This window comes from Mustelus asterias, unplaced genomic scaffold (genome assembly GCF_964213995.1).
Source record: "Mustelus asterias unplaced genomic scaffold, sMusAst1.hap1.1 HAP1_SCAFFOLD_751, whole genome shotgun sequence".
Taxonomy (NCBI): Eukaryota; Metazoa; Chordata; class Chondrichthyes; order Carcharhiniformes; family Triakidae; genus Mustelus; species Mustelus asterias.
This window is the reverse complement of record NW_027590699.1, coordinates 53263-77892: the sequence shown is the minus strand read 5'-3', so window position 1 is coordinate 77892 and position 24630 is coordinate 53263. Positions and strand designations below refer to the sequence as shown.

Genomic DNA, 24630 nt, shown 5'->3' with positions numbered 1-24630 from the left:
GTATGAACGGGTGAATCTCTTCCCACATTCAGAGCAGGTGAACGGTCGATCCCCTGTATGGAGCTGCTGGTGTATCAGAAGGTTGGATGAATTAATGAATCCCTTCCCACAGTCTGAGCAGGTGAAGGGCCTCTCCCCAGTGTGAATTCTCTGGTGGTTCAATAGGGCAGGTGGACGGCTGAATCCCTTCCCACACACACAGCAGGTGAATGGCCTCTCCCCAGTGTGAGTATATTGGTGCGTCAGCAGATCCTTTTTGTTTTTAAAGCTCTTCGCACAGTGGGAACAATTAAAAAGTTTGTTATCAGAGTGAACAAGTTGATGTGTCTGCAGGTGGGATGACTGAATGAATCCTTTCCCACACAGAGCAGGTGAATGGTCTCTCCCCAGTGTGAATACGTTGGTGCGTCAGCAGATCTTTTTTGCATTTAAAACTCTTCTCACAGTCAGAACATGTAAACATTCTCTCATCTGTGTGAACAAGTTGGTGTGTCACAATGTGGGATGAGCGAGTGAATCCCTTCCCACACACAGGGCAGGTGAACGGCCTCTCCCCAGTGTGAACCCGTCGGTGAGTCAGAAGGTTGTATGAATGGGTGAATCCCTTCCCACAAACAGAGCAGGTGAACGGTCTCTCCCCAGTGTGACTGCGCCGATGAACTTCCAGTTGTGATGGGAAACCGAATCCTTTCCCGCACTCCACACATTTCCACGGTTTCTCCATGGTGCCCTTGTGTTTCTCCAGGTTGGATGATCAGTTCAAGCCACATCCACACACACAACATACACGTAGTTTCACCCTGCTGTGAACTGTGATGTTTTTTCAGGCTGTGTAACTGGTTAAAGCTCTTTCCACATTCAGTTCACTGGAACACTCTCACTCGGGTGTGTGTTTGTCTCGATGCTTTTCCGGTCATACTGATGTTTAATTTATTTGCCCACAGGCAGAACAGACAAATATTTCTCTTTCTATATTCAAAGACCGATGATATTCAGCTCCGAAGGAACTGAATGACTTTGTCAGATGTGATGTCCGGTTTGAGTTTTCTGTCTGCCAATCTTTCACTTCCAATATCCTGTAAAAACAGTTTAGAAAAGTCATCACTGTCAGAACACGATACAAACTCTGAACAGACAATTCTAGTTTCTCTGGAACATTTTTTCCTTTCTTGTTCCCCCAAATCAGTAAATCCCCGTCCCACACACTCTCCCTCCTCCCTGGGCTGAAATCCAAACCCATCTCACCATTTCTTTCCTCCACTCCCAGTTTTCTCCCTCCCTCTCCTCGGTCTGGATTCAGTTCTCCAGCTCCTGTCTGCAGACTGACAATAAAACCAATGGGTCTTATTGGGGGTGTTGGGGCCTCCAGCGGGTGTTTGTGAATCCTCCCCGCCCACCTCCCAGGGTTTCCTTCCTTCCCAGAGATCAGAGTCCTCATTGATTTGAGGCCAAAGTGTAACCTCTTATTTATTGTCCCCCTCCCCCATCCTCTGATGTGAACCATCCTCCAGTGGCTGAGCCAGGATGGGGCCGTTAACCTGGGCCTGTTCCCGGGAGGGAGGGAGGGAGAAGCCCCGCAGCTGCAAACCAGGGAGCTGACAATGATTCTGAAGGGTTTGCGGATCCACAAAGTGTTTCCAAATCCTCCCAGCCACCGCCTAACGCTGACTCCGCTTCTCCGGGACAAACAAGCGCCAAGGACAGCAATGACACTGCGCATGCTCCACATCACAATGCCCGGGGACTGATTGACGGCAGCTCCGGACCAATAGGAAGAGGGGTGGGGGCTGGGGGACCGAACGGGAGCGGCTGGTCCTCCAACCAATCGGAGTGAATGAGGGGCGGGACTGGAGGACCGAATGGGAGCGGCTGGTCCTCCAACCAATCGGAATGAATGAGGGGCGGGACCTGAAGCATGCGCAGTGCGGGTGAACCAGATAAACTGTTGGACTTTAACCTGGTGTTGTTTGACTTGTTGCTGTGTTTACCCCAGTCCAACGCCGGCATCTCCACATCACTGCGGGTAATGGCGACGGACGGCCGGTTTTAGTTTGGAAGCGAGATCAATACGAGGTAGAGGGCGGCGTGCGGGGAATGATAAATGTGGCGGGTGGGTCGAGAGGCTTTGTAAACATGTTGTTCAAACCCAAACCCCGGAAATGAACTTCCCGGTTCCCCCCCTTTGTACCAAATGGAGCGGCAGCTTGTAGTGTTAGACCCGGGCTGACTGCCGCCATTGAGGCTGCATGTGGGAGGCCGGCAGGGATTGTGATCGGAGAGTGAAGCCCCGACGTCACAATGGAATGGCTGAGGGTGTGACGTCACAATGGAATGGGTGAGGGTGTGACGTCACAATGGAATGGGTGAGGGTGTGACGTCACCATGGAATGGGTGAGGGTGTGACATCACAATGGAATGGGTGAGGGTGTGACGTCACAATGGAATGGGTGAGGGTGTGAGGTCACAATGGAATGGGTGAGGGTTCCAGATGAGCTGAGACTGGGCTGGAGTCGGGCGATGGCACTGACATGTGGCCCGGTGGCACAGTGGTTAGTGCAGCTGCCTAACAGCGCCAGGGACCCGGGTTCAATTCCAGCCTCGGGTCACTGTCTGTGCAGAGTTTCTACATTCTCCCCGTGTCTGTGTGGGTTTCTTCCGGATGTTCCGGTTTTCCTTCCACAGTCCAAAGATGTGCCGGCGTTGGACTGGGGTAAGCACAGTAAGTAATCTCACAACACCAGGTTAAAATCCAACAGGTTTATTTGGTAGCACAAGCCACAAGCTTTCAGAGCACTGCCCCTTCATCAGGTGAGTGGGAGTTCTGTTCACAAACAGGGCATATAAAGACACAAACTCAATTTACAAGATAATGGTTGGAATACGAGTCTTTAAACGTAATCAAGTCTTAAAGGTACAGACAATGTGAGTGGAGAGAGGGTTAAGCACAGGTTAAAGAGATGTGTATTGTATCCAGCCAGGACAGTTAGTGAGATTTTGCAAGCCCAGGCAAGTCGTGGGGGTTACAGATAGTGTGACATGAACCCAAGATCCCGGTTGAGGCCGTCCTCATGTGTGATTGACAGATCCATGCTCACTGCTTCTTGCCCTGGATGCAGAGAGCTGAAAATTTCCATGCAGGATGCCAGACAGATAAATGTCTACATTACTGGAGTAAAAATGTGTGGAATATACAGACCGAATTCACTTCATTTCCTTCAGTTGCTGCAAGTCCCCAACTTCCCCCAGAATGAGAAAAGAAATGGAAAGGGGAAAACATTGATTTCCTCCCAGATGTTGAACAGAGGAGGGAGTTTCACTCTGAAGCTCATTGGACAACTTCCGCATTGTGACGTCACAATAGTGTCCTGCCTGAATCAGCCAATAGGAATCACTCTGCTTCGCGGTGACGTCTCCGGGTTCCAGTTCTCAGGCCCGGGCGCGCGGACCCAGGAGCCCCGCCCCCACCCATTGTTCCCCTCCCCCTACACCTCCTTGAACCAAGGTTTCCAGGCAACCGGCTGATGGCTCCAGCAAGAGCGAGAAGCCGCTCAGTGAGCTCTCCCTCCCCCCGGCCCAGGACTACACATGTGCGAGGGAGAGGGGAAGCTGCGCATGTGCGGGGGAGAACCCACCCTCTGATCTTCATGCTGAGGTGTTGACCAATGGGAAGAGTTGGAGGACCGGAAGGACTCTGGTCTTCCAGCCAATCAGAGTGTGGGCTTTGTGTGAATGAAGATTGATCTTCAGACAGACTCAAACTTCCTCCTGTCTCAAACATCTGTGAGTAAAACACTTTCTCTTCAACCCCCTTTCCATTTCTTTTCTCATTCTGGGGGAAATTGGGGACTTGCAGCAACTGAAGAGAAAGGAAGTGAATCCAGTGAGGGTGCAGACTCTGGAAAGGTTGGTCCAGGTTTCTCGCTCTCTCGAACCAGAAAATGATCCATTTCTGCCCACTGTTTGCTGTTAGCCAATCTTCTATCCACGCCAATATGTTATCCCCACAGCATGAACTTTTATTTGCTGCAATAACCTTTGATGTGGCACCTCATCAAATGTCTTCTGGAAATCTGAGTACAGCACATCCACCGGTTTCCCTTTATCCAATTCCCGATGGGGAATTTTAGAAAATTGAACAACACATCAACGATCTCACTCTGTTAAGACCCGAGAATGAAGCCCAGCAGGACCCGAGGACTCATCAGCCCACAGCTCCAACAGTTTGCTGAGGACCACTTCCCTGGGAATTGTGCTTTTTCAGAGTTCATCCCACACTTCTGTTTTCTGATTTCCAGCTGTTTCTGAGTTTTAACTGTAACCTCTATTGTGAACACCGAGGCAAAATACTTGTTCAATTCATCTCCCAGCTCCTTATTTTTCATTATCAATTCCTGGACTCACTTTCTATTAGACAGTTAAGAAATGAGGTGGAGCAAGTGACTGAAGTGTCAGTCAGGGAGCACTATTGGGAGCACCAATAGTTTCAAAATAGTTCAGGAAAAAGATAGGACAGGTCCACAGGTCAAGGCCCTAAACTGGAGCAGGGCCACTTTTGTGGGCATTAGGCAGGATCTAGCAGATGTCGATTAGGTGAGTTTGTTTGAAGGGAAAGGAATGACTGGCAAATGGGAGGTTTTAAAAGTGTGATATCAAGAATCCAGGGGCAGTATATTCCTGTTAAGATGAAGGGAAAGAATGGTAAATTTAAGGATCTCTGGCAGACAAGGGACATTGAGGCTCTGGTCAGGTAAAAGAAGGAAGCAGACATTGGGTTTAGGCAATCGGGGACAAGTGAATCACTCTGACTATAAAAAGTGTAAGAAAATACTGAGGAGGGAAATCAGGAGGACAAAAAGAGGGTATGATATGGATCTGGCAGGTAAGATTAAAGAAAATTCCAAGAGGTTCTATAGCTATATTAAGAGTAAGACGGTGGCTAGAGAGAGAATAGATCCCCTTAAAAATCAGTATGGCCATCTGTGTGTGGAGCTACAGGAGATGGGTGAGATTTTTAATGAATACTTCTCCTCTGTGTTTACTGCGGAGAGCACCATGGGGGCTAAAGAAATAAGGGAAACAAGTGGTGATGTCTTGGGCACACGCTCGTTACTTGGGAGGAGGTATCTGTAGCCTTATAAAAGCAAATTACTGCGGATGCTGGCGTCTGAAGCCAAGGGAGAAAATGCTGGAAAATCTCAGCAGGTCTAGCAGCATCTGTAAGGAGAGAAAAGAGCTGATGTTTCTTGACGAAATGACCCTTTGTCAAAGCTCTGAAACATCAGTTCTTTTCTCTCCATCCAGGTGCTGCCAGACCTGCTGAGAATGGGGAGAGAGTGTGTGGGATGGAGATTTACAGCTTTTGGGGAATGAGAGAGGAAAGAATGTTCCATAGAAATTGTTCTGAATTTCTATCCTGTACTGACACTGATGACTTTTGGAAACTCATTTTCAGGATATTGAAAGAGGAATCACAGGCCGAAATCTCAAACGTCATGTCTCGGCGTGACAGAATCGTGTTCCTTGGGACCTCAATATCATCGGACTTTGAATCCAGAAGGAGAAATGATTGTCCAGTCTGTCGATTTGAAAAGATTTGAAATGTCAGTGTGAGTGAAAAAGCATCAACACACTGCCACACTTGAGTGAGAGTGTTCCAATGCACTGACTAAAGAGCTTTAACCAGTTACACAGTCTGAATAAATATCACACCATTCACAGCGGGTAGAGACTGTAATCTTGTCCTGTGTGTGGACGAAGTTTCAACTGATTGTCCACCCAAGAGTGAGGCAAGGAAACCTGCACCATGGAGAAACCATGGAAATGTGGGGACTGTGGGAAGGGATACAGAGCCCCATGTCTGCTGGAAGCTCATCGGCGCAGCCACACTGGGGAGAGGCTGTTCATCTGCCCTCAGTGTGAGAAGGGATTTAATCAGTTCTCCAGCTTACGGACACACCAACGAGTTCACACTGGGGAGAGACCATTCACCTGCTCTCAATGTGGGAAGGGATTCATTCAGTCATCCCACCTGCGGACACACCAGCGAGTTCACACTGGGGAGAGGCCATTCACCTGCTCTCAGTGTGGGAAGGGATTCACTCAGTTATCCAGCCTGCAGACACACCAGCGAGTTCACACTGGGGAGAGGCCATTCACCTGCTCTCAGTGTGGGAAGGGATTCACTCAGTTATCCAGCCTGCAGACACACCAGCGAGTTCACACTGGGGAGAGGCCGTTCACCTGCTCTCAGTGTGGGAAGGGATTCACTCGGTTACCCGACCTGCGGACACACCAGCGAGTTCACACAGGGGAGAAACCATTCACCTGCTCTCAGTGTGGGAAGGGCTTCACTCGGTCATCCACCCTGCGGACACATCAGCCAGTTCACACTGGGGAGAGGCCATTCACCTGCTCTCAGTGTGGGAAGGGTTTCAGCGTTTCATCCCGGCTGCTGAGACACCAGCGAGTTCACGAGTGATGACAGGGGTTGGATTCTGCTGTTATTGTTTCTGCTCTCAGTTGCATCCAGGATTGCATTTTGTTCATTCTCACAGTTGGTCAATGGGAAGGGTCAGAGGGTTTCTTTGTGCTGGACTGGCCGGTCTCAGCCTCCAGTGGGCTGATGCTCTTTGAACCTTTTTGTGAATACCTGGTTTCAAATGTCACAAGGATCACAGAGTGACAGGGTGTTAGGAAGTTTAGAGATATTGAGTCAGAAGAAAACAGAGGTTGGCAGTGCAAAGGTACATTTCTGAATGGAGGGCTGTGACAAGTGACGTTCCTCAGGGATCAGTGCTGGGACTTTTGCTGTTTGTAATATATATAAATGATTTGGAGGAAAATGTAACTGGTTTGATTGGTAAGTTTGTGGACGACACAAAGGTTGGTGGAATTGCGGATAGCGATGGGGACTGGCAGAGGATACAGCAGGATATAGATCAGTTGGAGACTTGGGCAGAGAGATGGCAGATGAAGTTTAATCCGGACAAATGTGAGGTAATGCATTTTGGAAGGTCTAATACAGATGGGAAATATACAGTCAATGGAGAACCCTTCAGAGTATTCATAGGCAGAGGGATCTGGGTGTACAGGTGCACAGGTTATTGAAAGTGGCAATGAGGTGGAGAAGATAATCAAGAAGGCATACGGCATGCTTGCCTTCTTCGGCCGGGGCATTGAGTTTAAAAATTGGTAAGTCATGTTGCAGCTTTATAGAACCTTAGTTAGACCGCACGTGGAATCTAGTGTTCATTTCTGGTCACCACACTACCAGAAGGAAGTGGGGGCTTTGGAGAGGGTATGGAAAATATTTACCAGGATGTTGCCTGGTAGCATTAGCTATGAGGAGAGGTTGGAGAAACTTGGTTTGTTCTCACTGGAACAACGGAGGTTGAGGGGGGCGACCTGATAGAAGTCTACAAGATTATGAGGGTCATGGACAGAGTGGATAATCAGACGCTTTTTCCCAGGGTGGAAGAGTCAATTACGAGAGGCATAGGTTTAAGGTGCGGGGGGCAAGGTTTAAAGGAGATGTACAAGGCAGGTTTTTTACACAGAGCGTGGTGGGTGCCTGGAACCCGTTGCCGGGGAAGGTAGTGGAAGCAGATACGGCAGTGACTTTTAAGATGTGTCTTGACAAATATATGAATAGCATAGGAACAGAGGGATATGGTCCCCGGAAAGGTAGGGGGTTTTAGTTCAGACGGGCAGCATGGTTGCTCCAGGCTTGGAGGGCCAAAGGGCTTGTTCCTGTGCTGTAATTTTCTTTGTTCTTCATTCTGTTTGGAACATCCCAAATGCCCATCCAATTTCCTTTTTAATTGTTTATTGTCGCTACTTCCTCCACCCTCGTAGGCAGCGAGTTCCAGGTCATCACCATTCACTGCATCAGAATATTCTTCCTCACATCTCCACCGCCCCCCCCCCCCCCCCGCCCCCCACTCCCCCTCTCTTGCATCTCTGACCCAAAACAAGAAATCTGTGTCCCCCCTCGTCCTTGTCCCATCAGCTAATGGGAACAGCTTTTCTTTGTCCACCTTATCTAAACCTGTCAGAACCTTGTCCACCTCTATCAAATCTCCCCTCAACCTCCTTTGCTCCAAGGAAAACAACACCAGCCTGACATTGACTATAAAGAACAAACTAACAGAATATGTTACTGTCTGAAATCAAATGGGAATGTTTAATTTCTGTTTTAAAGATATTGTGAATATATTGTCCTGGACAATAAAGGAATTGGAATAACTCACCTTGGGTGTGGTTGAATGGAATATGTCAATCTGATATCCACCTACAGTCTAGTGAAAGTCTGGAATATGTAGCTGGAACTCCCTTCCTAACAGCACTGTGGGTGTACGTACACCTCAGGCATTGCAGCAGTTCAAGAAGGCACCCTTGGGGTTGGGGTTGACCATGGCCAAGGCAGCTACATACAGCCACATATTCTGTTATAATTGAAGGACTGCAGATTGAATGTGAGGCATTGTGGGACTGGACTATCTTGACCATATTCCTGAGACTGCCCGGAAACTTGTGTCTATTTTAAAGAACAAAGAACAATACAGCACAGGAACAGGCCCTTCGGCCCTCCAAGCCTGCACCGATCATGTGTTCCGAACGAGACCATCCGTTTGTATCCCTCTATTCCCAGTCTGTTCATATGGTTATCATTAAAATACGTCCCCTGCATATCTGTATTGAACCTTGCCCCCCCTTACCTTGAACTTGTGACCCCTTCTGTTTGTCGTTTCTGACCTGGGAAAAAGCTTCCAACTGTTCACCCTATCTATGCCCTTCATAATTTTATAAACTTCTATTAGGCCGCCCCTCCACCTCTGTTTTTCCAGGGAGAACAACCCTAGTTTACTCAATCTCTCCTCATAGCTAATACCCTCCATACCAGGCAACATCCTGGTTAACCTTTTCTGCACTCTCTCCAAAGCCTCCACGTCCTTCTGGTAGTGTGGCGACCAGAACTGGACGCAGTATTCCAAATGCGGCCGAACCAACGTTCTATACATCTGCACCATCAGACCCCAACTTTTATACTCTATGCCCCGTCCAATAAAAGCAAGCATGCCATATGCCTTCTTCACCACCCTTTCCACCTGTGTTGCCACCTTTAAGGTTCTGTGGACTTGCACATCCAGATCCCTCTGCGTGTCTATACTCCTGATGGTTCTGCCATTTATTGTATAGCTCCCCCTGCATTAGATCTACTAAAATGCATCACTTCGCATTTATCTGGATTAAGTTCCATCTGCCATTTCTCCGCCCAATTTTCCAGCCTATCTATGTCCTGCTGTATTCTCTGACAATGTTCATCACAATCCACAACTCCAGCAATCATTGTGTCGTCCGCAAACTTACTAATCAGACTTGCTACATCTTCTTCCAAATCATTTATATATATCACAAACAGCAGAGGTCCCAATACAGAGCCCTGCGGAACACCACTAGTCACAGACCTCCAATCAGAAAAAGACCCCTCCGCTGCTACCCTCTGTCTTCTATGGCCAAACCAGTTCTGTACCCATCTAGCGAGCTCACCTTTGATCCCGTGAGATTTAACCTTTTGCACCAGCCTGCCATGAGGGACCTTGTCAAATGCTTTACTAAAATCCATGTAGACGACATCCACGGCCCTTCCCTCGTCAGTCATTTTTGTCACCGCCTCAAAAAACTCAACCAAATTTGTGAGGCATGACCTCCCTCGCACAAAACCATGTTGTCTATTGCTAATGAGGTTATTCAGTTCTAAATGTGTATAGATCCTATCTCTAAGAATCTTCTCCAACAATTTCCCTACCACGGACGTCAAGCTCACTGGCCTATGATTACCCGGGTTATCCTTGCTACCCTTCTTAAATAACGGGACCACATTTGCTATTCTCCAATCCTCTGGGACCTCACCTGTGTCCAATGAAGAAACAAAGATTTCTGTTAGAGGCCCAGCAATTTCATCTCTTGTCTCTCTCAGTAACTGGAAGTCCCTCCCTAACAGCACTGTGGGTGTACGTACACCTCAGGCATTGCAGCAGTTCAAGAAGGCACCCTTGGGGTTGACCATGGCCAAGGCAGCTACATACAGCCACATATTGTGTTATAATTGAAGAACTGCAGATTGAATGTGAGGCATTGTGGGACTGGACTATCTTGACCATATTCCTGTGACTGCCCGGAAACTCATGTGTCTATTTTAGTTTAAAATTGAGGATTTCTGGGAATAATGTCTCAGATGGAGGCCAGATTATCAAATTCAGTTCTCTCAAATAATTCATAGACAAGAAACAAGTATCTCCAAGAGAAAACTGTCACCTCATTCATCTCATCGAGACTTCCCTTTCACTCAAATCTTCATAAACACCCAAATGTATGGATTCCTTTAAACTACACTTTCAGGAGTTCTCGAGAATCTTTAGAGTTAAATAAATCATTAAATATTCTCATAATATCTTTTAACAGAAACCAAACATTTCTGTTTGATTCCAGGCATTATCAACTTTGTTCTTTCCCTTAAACACCAGGTAATTTCCATTTTAAATGCTTGAAATAGCAACTCACATCAGATATTTATCAATTCCAATCTCAAAAGCAGGCTTGTTGGCTTTCTGAAAAGTAAAGTCTTTTATTCTCTGCTTTAATTCTCAAAACTGCTGCCTTCACTCGGATTGTTTGTGAGTGAAACCGTCATCACCTGTTTAAAAAAACCCCATAAACAATCCATCTGGCTCTGGCCAAGATCCCAGTGAGTTAATGTGTCCAATCACAGGTTACATTAAAAAACAAAGGCTGTGTGGAGATTTATAAAAATGAGCTGTCTGCTGAAAGGGTTAACTTCTCTGTGGAACCGAGAGAGGCGGGGAGTGGGCAGAGGAAACTTGGCAATTCCATCAACTTACATAATTTAAAAAACTTCTCTCGTGTTATTTTCTTCAATTTTGTTCAAATTTCATCTCTTTTATCTATCCTTTTTTGAACACCAATTTCAATTTTCAATATTTGCTACTTAATCAAAGTTGAAAGAAATACTTTGTGAAATGTGTTGTTAACTGAATCTCAACAATTTTAACTCAAATGTTTTGGAAAGTTGGAACTGGTTTGCTGCCAAACTGCAGCCTTATCTTTCTGTTTTGGGAGCAAATTGTCCTTCACAATTCTAACCTTGAACAAGTTAATTTCAAACCCAAATACATTCCTTTCACATTTTAGTACAGTCTGAATTTATTTCAAACAGAAACTCACGGCTGTTCAAATTAAATTAATTTTTATTCCCTTTCCAAACTAATTCTTCGAATCTGTGATGCCTGCAAACAACGCCCTGCCTCAACAATTATGACTCAAATGTACGGTATTCCTTCAACTGAGCAAACCAACTTGGAGTAAGCGTTGTGGATCATGACGGTGCAAAGGTCCTGACTAACCTCACACACCTGCATTCCCTTATCACACAGGAGAGGCAGAGGAGAGGGAGGAGTGCTTTCAGTGATTCTTTTTTTGGAGAAAACAACTACATCTGCTCACTGGTGACTGATTTGTGTCTCAGGTTGTTTGATGTTAGCTAAACATTGGGAGTGGTCTGCTTCAGGGGAGGTGTCACTTTGTGGCTGAATTACCTTTCTCAAAGTCCCCATGGCATCTTCTAACTCTTCACTTGATTTGATATTTTCTGATTGTAAATCAATATCTTGTTCCAGAGTTTGGCCGAACAGCAGTAGATTTTTCTGAGCTCCACTCACCCTATCATCTGCCCCCTGTTCCCAATGTAACTGATTGTCCAGGTCAGACGTGCTCTCCTGCCAGCAATCAGCTCCATTCTGCAGCTTATCCACCAGTTCCCTCAACTCTTTATATTTTGTACTCAGCTGTGAGGCAACAGGTTTCCAATGTAACTGTAAATTAATTTATTCTGGACTTTTTCCAACTCGCTATTTCCTTTCTGAATCTCTTTAGAAAACCTATCAAGGACCCGCTCGTAATCTCCGTCACATTCTTCTCCACCTCCCAGGGTATCTTTTATTCCTGATGCCGTTGACTCCATTGTCAAACTGTCAGTCACATTGTAGCAGATGCCAAAGCCATTGCTGTATTTGCTTTTTTGAGGCAGCAGTGCTAACCACTGTGCCACTGGATGGAATGCTGGCCCAGTGGAGAGATACATAGAAACTAGAAGCAGGAGAAGGCCATTCGGCCCCTTGAGCCTGTTCCACCACTCATCTTCATCATGGCTGATCATCGAATTCAATTTCCTGATTCCACCCCCCCACCGCCCGCCCGCCTCCCATATCCCTTGATCCCGTTAGCCCCAAGAGTATATCTCATATCTTCTTGAAATCAGACAATGTTTTGGCCTCAACTATAGGGTGACATGGTGGCACAGTGGTTAGCACTGCTGCCTCACAGCGCCAGGCATTTAATTCCAGCCTTGGGTGAGTGTCTGTGTGGAGTTTGCATGTTCTCCCTGTGTCTGCATGGGCTTCCTCCGGGTGCTCCAGTTTCCACCCACAGACCAAAGATGCCCAGGTGCGGTGGATTTGCAATGTTGAATTCCCTCTTAGTATCCCAAGCTGTGTGGGTTAGATAGGTTAGCCATGGAAAATGTGTGAGATTACAGGGATAGGGCAGGGGAGAGGGCCTGGGTAAGGTGCTCTGTTAGACAGATGGTGCAGACTCGATGGTCCGAATGGTCCCTTCTGCACTGGAGGGATTCTATGATTCAATGAACACAGGAATGGTCAGAATTATTTCACATGTCCCAAATTTTAAATAACCATTACAATTAAAACTCTCTCATACTCACATGTGTGAGTTTGAATCCGGATTAAAATTCCCACATGTTTAGCAAAGTATCCTGGAATCATGTCTCTGGCCAGTAAATGTGGCTCTAGGTTCACAACTTTTGTGAAAAAAAGCTTTATTAATTACACGTCCTTGATTTAAATCTGTTTGACATGTGAGTATGAGAGAGTTTTAATTGTAATGGTTATTTAAAATTTGGGACATGTGAAATAATTCTGACCATTCCTGTGTTCATTGAATCATAGAATCCCTCCAGTGCAGAAGGGACCATTCGGACCATCGAGTCTGCACCATCTCTCCAACAGAGCACCCTACCCAGGCCCTCTCCACTGCCCTATCCCTGTAAATCTGTTTGATTTAAATCACAGACAGAAAACCTGAAAGCTTGAAGCATTCAACCCACAAATATCATCCATGCACAAGCAGAGAAACTTAGCATGTGTTTTACAACAACGACGACCAAAATTAATTCCTTAAGCGTTCTTGTGGTTCTGTTTCGAAACTTCCAGAAATGCCTTCAATTAAAGACTCAAGATAAGGTTAATTCCCCAGAAAGATAAACCTTAACAAATGTAGCCCAAAACAATGATAAAACACATCTACAAACATCCACATAAAACAAATGAAACACACAGGTTCTCACAGCTCGTAAATTTCAAACAATGAATCCTCAGCATTCTCTCTCACAGCGATAGCTTCTTGAAGCGACAGAGCACCACAAACGTTTCACAATGTACATTAATGATTTGGAAGATGGAACTGAAGGCACTGTTGCTAAGTTTGCAGATGATACAAAGATATGTGGAGGGACAGGTAGTATTGAGGGAGCAGGGGGGCTGCAGAAGGACTTTGATGGGCTCGGAGAGTGGGCAAAGTGGCAGATGGAATACAATGTGGAAAAGTGTGAGATTATGCACTTGGGTAGGAGGAATGGAGTCATCGACTATTTTCTAAATGGGGAAATGCTTCGGCAATCAGAAGCACAAAGGGACTTGGGAGTCATTGTTCAAGATTCTCTTAAAGTTAACGTGCAGGTTTAGTTGGCAGTTCGGAAGGCAGATGCAATGTTAGCATTCATGTCAAGAGGGTTAGAATACAAGAGTAGGAATGTACTTCTGAGGCTGTATAAGGCTCTGGTCAGACCCCATTTGGAGTATTGTGAGCAGTTTTGAGCCCCACATCTAAGGAAGGATATGCTGGTCTTGGAAAGGATCTGGAGGAGCTTCACAAGAATGATCTCTGGAATGAAGAGCTTGTCGTATGAAGAATGGTTGAGGACTCCGGGCCTGCACTCATTGGAGTTTAGAAGGATGAGGGGAGATCTTATTGAAACTTAGTAGGAAAAAACTAGAACTAGAGGGCACAACCTCAGGCTAAAGGGATGATCCTTTAAAACAGAGATGAGGAGGAGTTTCTTCAGCCAGAGAGTGGTGAATCTTTGGAACTCTTTGCCGCAGAAGGCTGTGAAGGTCAGTTCGTTGAGTGTCTGTAAGACAGAGATAGATAGGTTCTTGATTAATAAGGGGATCAGGGGTTATGGGGAAAAGGCAGGAGAATGGGGATGAGAAAAATATCAGCCATGATTGAATAGCGGAGAAGACTCGATGGGTCTGGTGGCCTATTTCTGCTCCTATGTCTTATGGTCTAAGTTCACAACTCCTTGATTAAAATAAGACACAAGATCCTTCATTCCCCTTCATTATAACTTAAACTTTTTTTTAGCCAACTTCCAAGGCCTGATTTTATCGGAAACATCAAGTCTTTGTTGATTTAAAATCCCAAACATGTTGCCAGCTGCAAAATCTTTGTTCTTTATCTGGGGTTGAGGTGACAACACGATAAAATCCTCACAGTTCTTCCAAATTCCTCCAGGCTCCGCTTAAAATTTCCACGTTTCACTGGTTCCCATAAATCCTCAATCAAAAACTAAAATAGACACATGAGTTTCCAGGTGATTTACAAAGAAATGAACTGTCTGCTGAAAGGGTTAACTTTTCTACAGAACCTAAAGGGGTCGGGAGTGAGCAGAAAAAACTTGGCCCACAATTACTTCACTTTACATATGATGGGGGTTTTTCTCGGAGGCTAAGTATTGAGCTGAACCCAGTTAATACAAAGATTTGCAAAAGACAGTATACTGGTTAAAGGCATTACTTATTGAGAAAGGCAGCTGGGCAGTCCAATTCCTTTCTAAAGTTACAATACATTGGCCATGTAGTTATACTATTTTGAAAGTTCATTTCATCCTCCCACTCTGCCATCCTAACTGGATGCTCCAATCATGTTCATGCACAATATTTACCTTGGCCAATAACATCCTATCTTCTGGAAGAATGGGAATTCATTGGTCTGTAGAATCTGAAAGTTCCTGCCCACTGTTACTTTGCAACATTCACTTACGTAGGTCCAGAGGGTTCAAAGGTTGCTTTCTAACTGACTCTCAGCACGGGCGACACAGTGGCACAGTGGTTAGCACTGCTGCCTCACAGCGTCAGGGACCCGAGTTCGATTCCCGGCTTGGGTCACTGTCTGTGTGGAGTTTGCACATTCTCCCCGTGTCTGCGTGGGTTTCCTCTGGGTGCTCAGGTTTTCTCCCACAATCCAAAGATGTGCCGGTTAAGTGGATTAGACATGCTAAATTGCCCCTTAGTGTCAGGCGGACTAGCTAGGGTAAATGGGGATAGGGCCTGGGTGGGATTCTGGTTGGTGCAGATTTGATGGGCCAAATGGCCTCCTTCTGCACTGTAGGATTCTGTAACTCTGTGATAACTTCTATTACAGAGCTTATAGGGTTCAAAAGTTCCTTTCCACTGTCTGCTGAGCCATCCCTTATCAGTAAAAAATGAATAATTCTATTCATTCTAATGTCTGGGAAGCAAGTATTTTCTATAACTCATACTGATAAAAACTGTGTTCTGTGGCTTCACCGTTCTGAAAGAATGTGGCCTGTCTCACTCAGCTTTTATCCCATTATGCTTTAGGGCAGTCTGCAGTTTGGCCAAGGTATACATTTTAGTACAAAAAGTATATTTAAATCTGAAATACATGTTTAAATTCTCTACCAGTGGTTATATGTGTCTCTATGCAGACAGTACCTTTGTATAATATAAATAAGGCACATTGTGGTCCTTATTCTACATTAGTCTAAGTCAGTCCACCCTGTTTCAATAGCCTTTATTAGTTTTTAATCTCAAGGTATTCTGAACCCCTCTAACAAAATAACTTTAAAAAATTTAAAGTTTATAATTAGTCTCAAGTAAGCTTACATTAACACTGCAATGAAGTTACTGTAAAAAATCCCCTCTCTAACAACAAAAGAAACTTGATTTTAAACTTCATCTATGAATTTTTTTGTTATATTCTCAACCTATTTTAATTTGATCAGTTTTTGTTAGGGATGGGTAATTTCTGTTCTTTATAAACTGGTTCACTCATTTTGTTAATTCTACATGGGCTCGGAGAATCAGAACCCAGACTCTATCATCCATATCCTTTTTCTCCTTTTGCCACCACTTTCTCTCTGTTTTGCGGGAGGATCGTGGGGATTCCAATCAGACCGAATCATTTATTATAAAAGTAAAACAAAAACAGAAAATGCTGGAAAATCCCAGCAGATCTGACAGTATCTGTAGGGAGAGAATCAAGCCAACGTTTCAAGTCTGGAAGACCCTTCATCAGAGCTCCTATGAAGTGTCACCTCGACTCAAAATGTTGGCTCTATTCTCAAATCGTTTTATCGTTAAGTTTCTTGTTCTTAGTTTCCAAAAGACAGGTAAGAAATCTGTCTGGTGCCCACTCGAGCTCTGATTTGTCACTGGCCATGCTTGGGTAAGATTATAACCATTAGAATCCACTCTTAGAGGTCCACTTTTCAGTCCAGTGCTACTTGGAGTGTACCGTCACTTCACCGACTACCGGGTCACAAGACCTTCACAGTTCTTATCACAAATTTATGATAAAATAATGTAAACATGCCTGAAAACGCTTCACTTCTTAGCTACCTACCACTGTTTATTGATTAGTCAGCCCCCTTTTTTACAGATTCCAGGATCTCAGCTGCTGAACACCAGCCGGTCCCGCAATAATCTCATAGAATCTCGACAGTGCAGAAGGAGGCCATTCGGCCCATCAAGTTTGCACCAACCACAGTCCCACCAACCCTATCCCCATAATCCCATTCATTTACCCTAGCTAGTCCCCCTGACACTAAGGGGCAATTTAGCATGGCCAATCCATCTAACCTGCACTTCTTTGGACTGTGGGAGGAAACCGGAGCACCTGGAGGAAACCTACACAGACACGGGGAGAATGTGCAAACTCCACACAGACTGTGACTCAAGCTGGGAATCGAACCCGGGTTCCTTGCGCTGTGAGGCAGCAGTGCTAACCACTGTGCCACGTGCCACCCCAGTTTAATTCTAACTCATTCTGAGTAAATATTCTCACCAGGTCCTCTGTTGGGGCCCTGCTGAGCAGCTTTAATGGTCCGTGATTGCAGAAACTGAGCAGTCACAGGAATGTGGTCAAGATAGTCCAGTCCCATAATGCCTCACATTCAATCTGCAGTCCTTCAATTATAACAGAATATGTGGCTGTATGTAGCTGCCTCGGCCGTGGTCAACCCCAACACTGCCTTCCTGAACTGCTACAATGCCTGAGGTGTAAGTACACCCACAGTGCTGTTAGGGAGGGATTTACAGCTACACATTCCAGACTTTCACTAGACTGTAGGTGGATATCAGATTGATATATTCCATTCAACCACACCCAAGATGAGTTATTCCAATTCCTTTATTGTCCAGGACAATATATTCACAATATCTTTAAAACAGAAATTAAACATTCCCATTTGATTTCAGGTATTAACATATTCTGTTAGTTTGTTCTTTATTGTCAATGTCAGGCTGGGGTTGTTCCCTTGGAGCAAAGGAGGTTGAGGGGAGATTTGATAGAGGTGGACAAGATTCTGACAGGTTTAGATAAGGTGGACAAAGAAAAGCTGTTCCCATTAGCTGATGGGACAAGGATGAGGGGGACACAGATTTATGGTTTTGGGTCAGAGATGCAGGGGGGTCACCCTTCGACCCTCCCCATTGACCAACTGTGAGAATGAACAAAATGCAGTCCTGGGTGTAATTGAGAGCAGAAACAATAACAGCAGAATCCAACCTCTGAAATCACTCGTGAACTCGCTGGTGTCTCAACAGGTGGGATGACTGAGCGAATCCCTTCCCACACTGAGGGCAGGTGAATGGCCTCTCCCCAGTATGAATGTGCTCATGTGCCCGCAGGTTGGATGAACAAGCGAATCCCTTCCCACACTGAGAGCAGATGAATGGCCTCTCCCCAGTGTGAACTCGCTGGTGTATCCGCAGGTCAGATGACCGAGTGAATCCCTTCCCACACTGAGAGCAGGTGAATGGCTTCTCCCCAGTGTGAACTCGCTGGTGCCTCCGCAGGCTGGATAAATGACTGAATCCCTCCCCACACTGAAAACACGTGAACAGCCTCTCCCCAGTGTGAACTCGCTGGTGTGTCAGCAGGTTGAATGACTGAATGAATCCCTTCCCACACTGAGAACACATGAACGGTCTCTCCCCAGTGTGAACTCGCTGGTGTCTCTGCAGGTTGAATGACTGAGTGAATCCCTCCCCACACTGAGAGCACATGAATGGTCTCTCCCCAGTGTGGTTGCGCCGATGAGCTTCCAGCTCATTTGGGTATCTGTATCTCTTCCCACAGTCTGCACATTTCCATGGTTTCTCCATGGTGCAGGTGTCCTTGCCTCTCTCTTGTGTGGACAATCCGTTGAAGCCTCGTCCACACACAGAACACGGGTACAGTCTCTCGCTGCTGTGAATGATGTGATATTTATTCAGGCTGTGTAACTGGTTAAAGCTCTTTAGTCAGTGCGCTGGAACACTCTCACTCGAGTGTGGCAGTGTGTTGGTGCTTTTCCAGTCACACTGATGTTTGAAATCTTTTCAAATCAACAGACCGGACAATCATTTCTCCTTCGAGATTCAAAGTCCGATGATATTGAGCTCCCAAGGAATATGACTCTGTCAGATCTGACATGACGTTTGAGATTTCGGGCTGTGATTCCTCTTTCAATGTCCTGTGAAATTAGTTTACAAAAGTCATCAGTGTCAGTACAGGATAGAAAGTCAGAACAGGATTCTATTTAAAAATGAAAGTGGATGGGCACTTGAAGGAAATAAACTTTCAGGAGAATGGGGATATAGAGTGGGAATGGGACTGGAATGTTATACAGAGAGTCAGCATGGACTCGAGTTACCAAATGTATTCCTTCTGTGCTGTAATGACTTTATGACTGGAAATGTATAACATCGCTACAGCATTATATTACAATGCAAGAAATAATAATAAATACAGAAACATAAATAATTTATCTAATCTGGGTACCATATAATAACACTAGACATATCTCTGTCCTATATTAATTTACTGTCCCCTTAAATATCAGCCATCTCCTGCCCTTTAATTGTGAACATTAGGAAAGAGACCATCCTTTTAGACAGAAAGAAGATTAACGTTTCAGGGTGGGCAGAATGAATTACAGGGAATAAAAATGTATCAGATTTTGTTGGTTAATATAAGCTCAGAAGTGGAAGGGAAATGATCTCCAGTGGAAGAGAAACAGTTCCTGAACATTGTAAGACTAAGCTGGTCACTCAGCAGTGAATAGAGTTGTGAAGTGGTAAAAACCTCATCAAGACATAGCTTGTGGAAATAATAGTTAAAATACACCCATTATTAGAGGCAGAGGAAGGTAGACAATGGCAGAGAGCTGATCAGGGAGGGCAGAGGTGAAACAGAGAAATGGATGGTCGTTTAAAAATTCATAAAAAGCATGGTTAGCAAGTTTGCAGACGATACTAAATTAGGAGGAATCGCTGATAGTGAAGAAGGTTATCAAAAATTACAGGGGGATCTTGATCAGTTGTTCGGTTAGGAAAGTGGGCCAATGATTGGCAAATGGATTTCAGTACAGATAATACAGAGTACAGAGGCACAACCTCAGGCTATAGGGACGATCCTTTAAAACAGAGATAAGGAGGAATTTCTTCAGCCAGAGAGTGGTGAATTTGTGGAACTCTTTGCCGCAGAAGGCTGTGGAGGCCAGGTCATTGACTGTCTTTAAGACAGAGATATATAGGTTCTTGATTAATAAGGAGATCTGGGGTTATGGGAAAAAGGCAGGAAAATGGGGATGAGAAAAATATCAGCCATGATTGAAGGGCGGAGCAAACTCGATGGGCCGAGTGGCCTATTTCTGCTCCTATCTCTTATGGTCTTAAGTGTGAGTGTTGCATTTTGGAAAGTCAAACCAGGGTAGGACTTGTACAGTGAATGGTAAGGCACTGGGGAGTGTTGAGGAACAGAGGAACACAGGAATACAAGTACATAGTTCATTGAAAGTGGCGGCACAGGTAAACAGAGTGGTGAAGAAGGCATTTAGCACACTGGCCTTCATCAGTCAGGGCACTGAGTATAGGAGTTGGGACATTATGTTATAGTTGTATAAGTCATTGGTGAGGCTGCACTTGGAGTACTGTGTACAGTTTTTGTAACCCTGTTACAGGAAAGACATTGATAAACTGGAAAGAGTGCAAAGAAGATTTATGAGGATGTTGCCGGGACTAATGGGCCTGAATGATCGTGTGAGGTTGGATAGGCTAGGGCTTTATTCCTTTGAATGTAGGAGAATGTGGGGTGACTATATTGAGGTGTATTAAATCATGAGGGGCATAGATAGGATGAACCCACATTGTCTTTTTGCCAGGGTAAGAGAATTGAAAACTAGAGGGCATGGGTTTAAGATGAGAGGGGAAAGATTAAAAGGGACCTGAGGGGCAACTTCTTCATGCAAAGGGTGGTGTGTACATGGAATGAGCTGCCAGAGAAAGTGGTTGAGGCAGGTTCAAACAGCAGGTTTAAACATTTTTAAAAGCATTTGGATAATTACATGAATTGGAAAGGATTAGAGGGATATGAGCCAAACATGGACAACTGGGACTAGCTGGGAGGGCACCATGGTTGGCATGGATCAGTTGGGCCCAAGGGCCAGTTTCCGTGCTATATTGCTCTATGACTCTATGTGTTGGCTGCATCAGCATCTATTGCCCATAACTCATTGCCCTTGAACTGAGTGATTTGCATTGCTGGGGGATGTGGTAATTTCCTTCTTTAAAGGACATTATTAAATTGGATGGATTTTTACAACAATTGTCATCAATGGACTTCTAAGTCTAGATTTTTACTGAATTCAAATTTCAACATCTGCCGTTGTGGGATTCGAACCCAGGGTTCACAGTGCATTGACCTGGATCCCTGTATTACTAATCCAATAACACTATCACTGCACCATTGCCTCCCCATCCATGGTAAAGGAGTCACAATAGCCCGAGATCCATGGAATCAGAGCATGCTCTAAATTTAAATTAATGCTCACTAACACTCACCTCAAAACAATTTCACTGTTTTCACATTTTAAAATCTGCAGCAGCTGAAAAGATCTCAGAGAGATTGATGTCCGGGAAAAATTTTGCAATCTTCAAATCTTCTCCCTGTAAATGAGGAAAGTTATAGGTGTAATTCAAGGTTAGAAATTCAAGACAGACAAACATTTCTTTTGGTCTGAGTTTGCTGTGTGTAAATCTTTCCCTTCTAACCCCCTGTAAAAGGAGTTTCCAAAATCCATCAGCATCTGTCCAGGACAGAAATTCAAAACATTCACTCCTCCTTTAACCTGGCACAGAATTACTTCAGCTGGGACAAAATTGCAGTGGAGGCAGTTCAGAGAAGATCCAGTTGGTTGATTCCTGAAATGAGGAGTTTTATCTTTCAGGTTGAGCAGCTTGGGCCTCTACTCTTTGGAGTTCAGAAGACTGAGAAGTAATCTTAATGAAACATCTGGGAATTTAAGGGCGGAACAGTGGTTAGCACTGCTGCCTCACAGCACCAGGGTCCCAGGTTCAATTCCGGCCTTGGGTCACTGTCTGTATGGAGTTTGCACATTCTCCCCATGTCTGCGTGGGTTTCCTCCGGGTGCTCTGGTTTCCTCCCACAGTTCAAAGATGTGTGGGTTAGGTGGATTGGCTATGCTAAATTGACCCTAGTGTCAGGGGGATTAGCAGGGTAAATGCATGGGGTTGTGGGGCTGGGGCCTGGGTGGGATTGTGGTCGGTACAGACCTGATGGGCCAAATGGCCTCATTCTGCACTGTAGGGATTCTATGATTCATATGATATAAGGTGCTTGACAAGGTAGATGCTGAGAGGATGTTTCCTCTGGTGTGGAAATCTAGTAAAAATAAAGGATCTCAAATTTAAGATGAAGAGAGATCTTTTCTCTCAGCGGGTTGTTGATCTTTGGAACTCTGTCTTCACCAGTGAGTATTGGAGGCAGGTCATTGAATATATTCAAAGCTGAGGTTTTGATCCACAAGAAAGCCAAGGGTATGGACGGGGTGGGGGTAGCAAAGTAGACATGATCTTATTGAATGATGCAGCAGGCTCGATGGGCCCAATGACTGGCTCCTGTTCTTGGATAGCTGCGCATGCGCCCTGCTACCTATTGTCCCTCTGAAGATCGAGGTTCTGAACCAACCCCTGAAACCACGCCCATTATGACCCGTCACAGACAGCAGCGCATGCGCCCTCCGTCTTCGCTTAAACAAGATGGCGGCCGATAACCGGGGCCTGTTCCAGGGATAAAAGCCTGGGAGCTGTAAACTCGGGACCTGCAGGGTCTATTCGGGCCGTGCGGCCTACAGCGGGTGTTTCGAAGCCAAACCTCCCTCCCTATCCCGACTCCCGGCTCCATTTCTCCCACAGCCCAACCGACTCACCCGCAGAAAAATGTGCCAACTCCCGCACTCGCAAGACTCCGAGCAAAGTGACATTGCGCACGCTCCAGATATAGCACTGCGCCTGCGCAATAGGCTCCTGTGGAATGAATAGGACACTATCACACCCGCAGGGGCAGCTGGGAATTAACGGCGTCATTGTCAAAGACGATAATAGAAAATTATCTTGTGCAATTAAGATCAAATAATTTTTAAAAATGTATTCCTCGGAATTTGTGCACTGCCATTCTCCATTTCTAAAATTGATTTAAACCAGTGCTCTCCTGTGGGAATACCCCGAGTTTTAAAAACTTTTCCCACTGGTTTCTTCCCCTCTCTGCTCTCCTGAAGGTGCTCATACTGGTTGGGTAAATCCCACAGAGACTGGTTTCTTTCACTTTCTTTCCCCTGATGCTGAATATTCTGTTTTATGGAATGATACATCACAGATGGAAACCATTTTGCTCATCCTGCCCAATCGGGCTGTCTTTAAGATCTATCCAATTAATCCCACAGCCTTGCTGGCAGAGTGAGAACAATATCTATATACTGCAGCAGTGCAGGAGGTGAATGGAAAATGTTTTCCAGTTGCACACCTCTCAGACACACTCACCCCTAGAAAGATAAATTGGCCTGTGTACTAAGAACAAAGAAAATTACAGTACAGGAACAGGCCCTTTGGCCCTCCAAGCCTGCACCGACCATGCTGCCCGATTTAAGTAAAACCCCCTACCCTTCTGGGAACCATATCACTCTATTCCCATCGTATTCATGTACTTGTCAAGACGCCCCTTAAAAGTCACTACCGTACCTGCTTCCACTACCTCCCCCGAGTTCCAGGCACCCACCACTCCCCGCTGTGAATGCTGCGATGTATTTTCAGGCTGTGTAACTGGTTAAAGCTCTTTCCACACTCAGTGCACTGGAACACTCTCACTCGGGTGTGTGTCTCGGTGCTTTTCCAGTCACACTGAAATTTAAAATCTCCTGAAGCAGACTGAACAGAGAAACATTTCCATTCTGGATTCAAAGGTCGATAATATTCAGGTCCCGACGAATTGAGGACTCTGTCAGATATTGATGTGACGTTTGGTTTGAGATTTCTGTCTGTAAATCCTCACCTTCTAATATCCTGTAAAAGGAATTTACAAAAGTCATCAATGTCAGTACAAGATAGAAATTCAGAACAGACAGTTCAAGTTTCTATGGAACATTCTTTCCTCTCTCATTCCCCAAAAGCTGTAAATCTCCATCCCACACACTCTCTCTCCATTCTCACTCTGCTGTATCTAATATTCACCCTCCCAATTCTCCTAAAGATGCTAATTGAGGCTGATTGACAGATCCATGCTCACTGCTTCCTGTCCTGGACACAGGGAGCTGAAAATCTCCATGCAGGCTGCCAGACAGATGTCTATAATACTGGATAAAAGTGTAATATACAGGACATTATTTGAATAGTGACAGAGCAGGGATTTGAGGAAGATTTATACTTGGGTAGGGAGAGCACATGATCTGGAACTCGCTGCCTAAAAGGATGGTGGAACAGAAGATGAATGGGAAATACATCTCATGATATAGTGGGATCTGGAAAGCAGAATTTATTTCCCTTTCCAAAAGAGAAAATGCTGGAAAATCTCTGCAGGTCTGGCAGCATCTGTGAGGAGAGAAAAGAGCTGACATTGAGGCCGGATGACCCTTTGTCAAAGCTATTTCCCTTTCTTTCCTTCTCTGCCACCGCTCTGCCTCATCAATAAGACATTGGGACTCAGAGGGTTGATGCAGTTTGATGGACAAGTTGTCTCCATTCTGAACAATGGGGAACAAGCTCCTCCCACTCAATGACAACATTGCCCCCTAAAAGGATGACGGCTGCGCATGCGCCTTCTTGCATATTGCCCCCAATAAAGATGGCGGCCGTGAGCGCGGCCCGAACATGAGGAGCTGCGGTACCGCTCGGT

At 45.4% G+C, this 24630-nt stretch overlaps 2 protein-coding genes across 3 annotated transcripts; one reads left to right on the top strand and one right to left on the bottom strand.

Annotated features, from left to right (window-relative positions):
- The first annotated feature begins 1921 nt into the window (after nt 1-1921).
- Nucleotides 1922-8247, top strand: LOC144487347 (uncharacterized). 2 transcript variants are annotated; one of them, XM_078205433.1, is made up of 2 exons: nt 1922-2808; nt 5453-8247. In XM_078205433.1, the coding sequence occupies exon 2, from the start codon at nt 5804-5806 to the stop codon at nt 6476-6478; it is 675 nt and encodes a 224-aa protein (XP_078061559.1). In that variant the 5' UTR covers nt 1922-2808; nt 5453-5803; the 3' UTR covers nt 6479-8247. The 2 variants fall into 2 exon arrangements, with proteins under 2 accessions (XP_078061559.1, XP_078061560.1); XM_078205434.1 differs by having other exon boundaries at nt 1951-2073; nt 5453-8123.
- A 9325-nt stretch (nt 8248-17572) lies between these two features.
- Nucleotides 17573-22722, bottom strand: LOC144487349 (uncharacterized). Its single transcript, XM_078205436.1, has 3 exons — nt 22673-22722; nt 21285-21389; nt 17573-18916 (listed from the first exon to the last, which is right to left on the bottom strand). The coding sequence occupies exon 3, from the start codon at nt 18564-18566 to the stop codon at nt 17976-17978; it is 591 nt and encodes a 196-aa protein (XP_078061562.1). The 5' UTR covers nt 18567-18916; nt 21285-21389; nt 22673-22722; the 3' UTR covers nt 17573-17975.
- Between the last annotated feature and the right edge of the window lie 1908 nt (nt 22723-24630).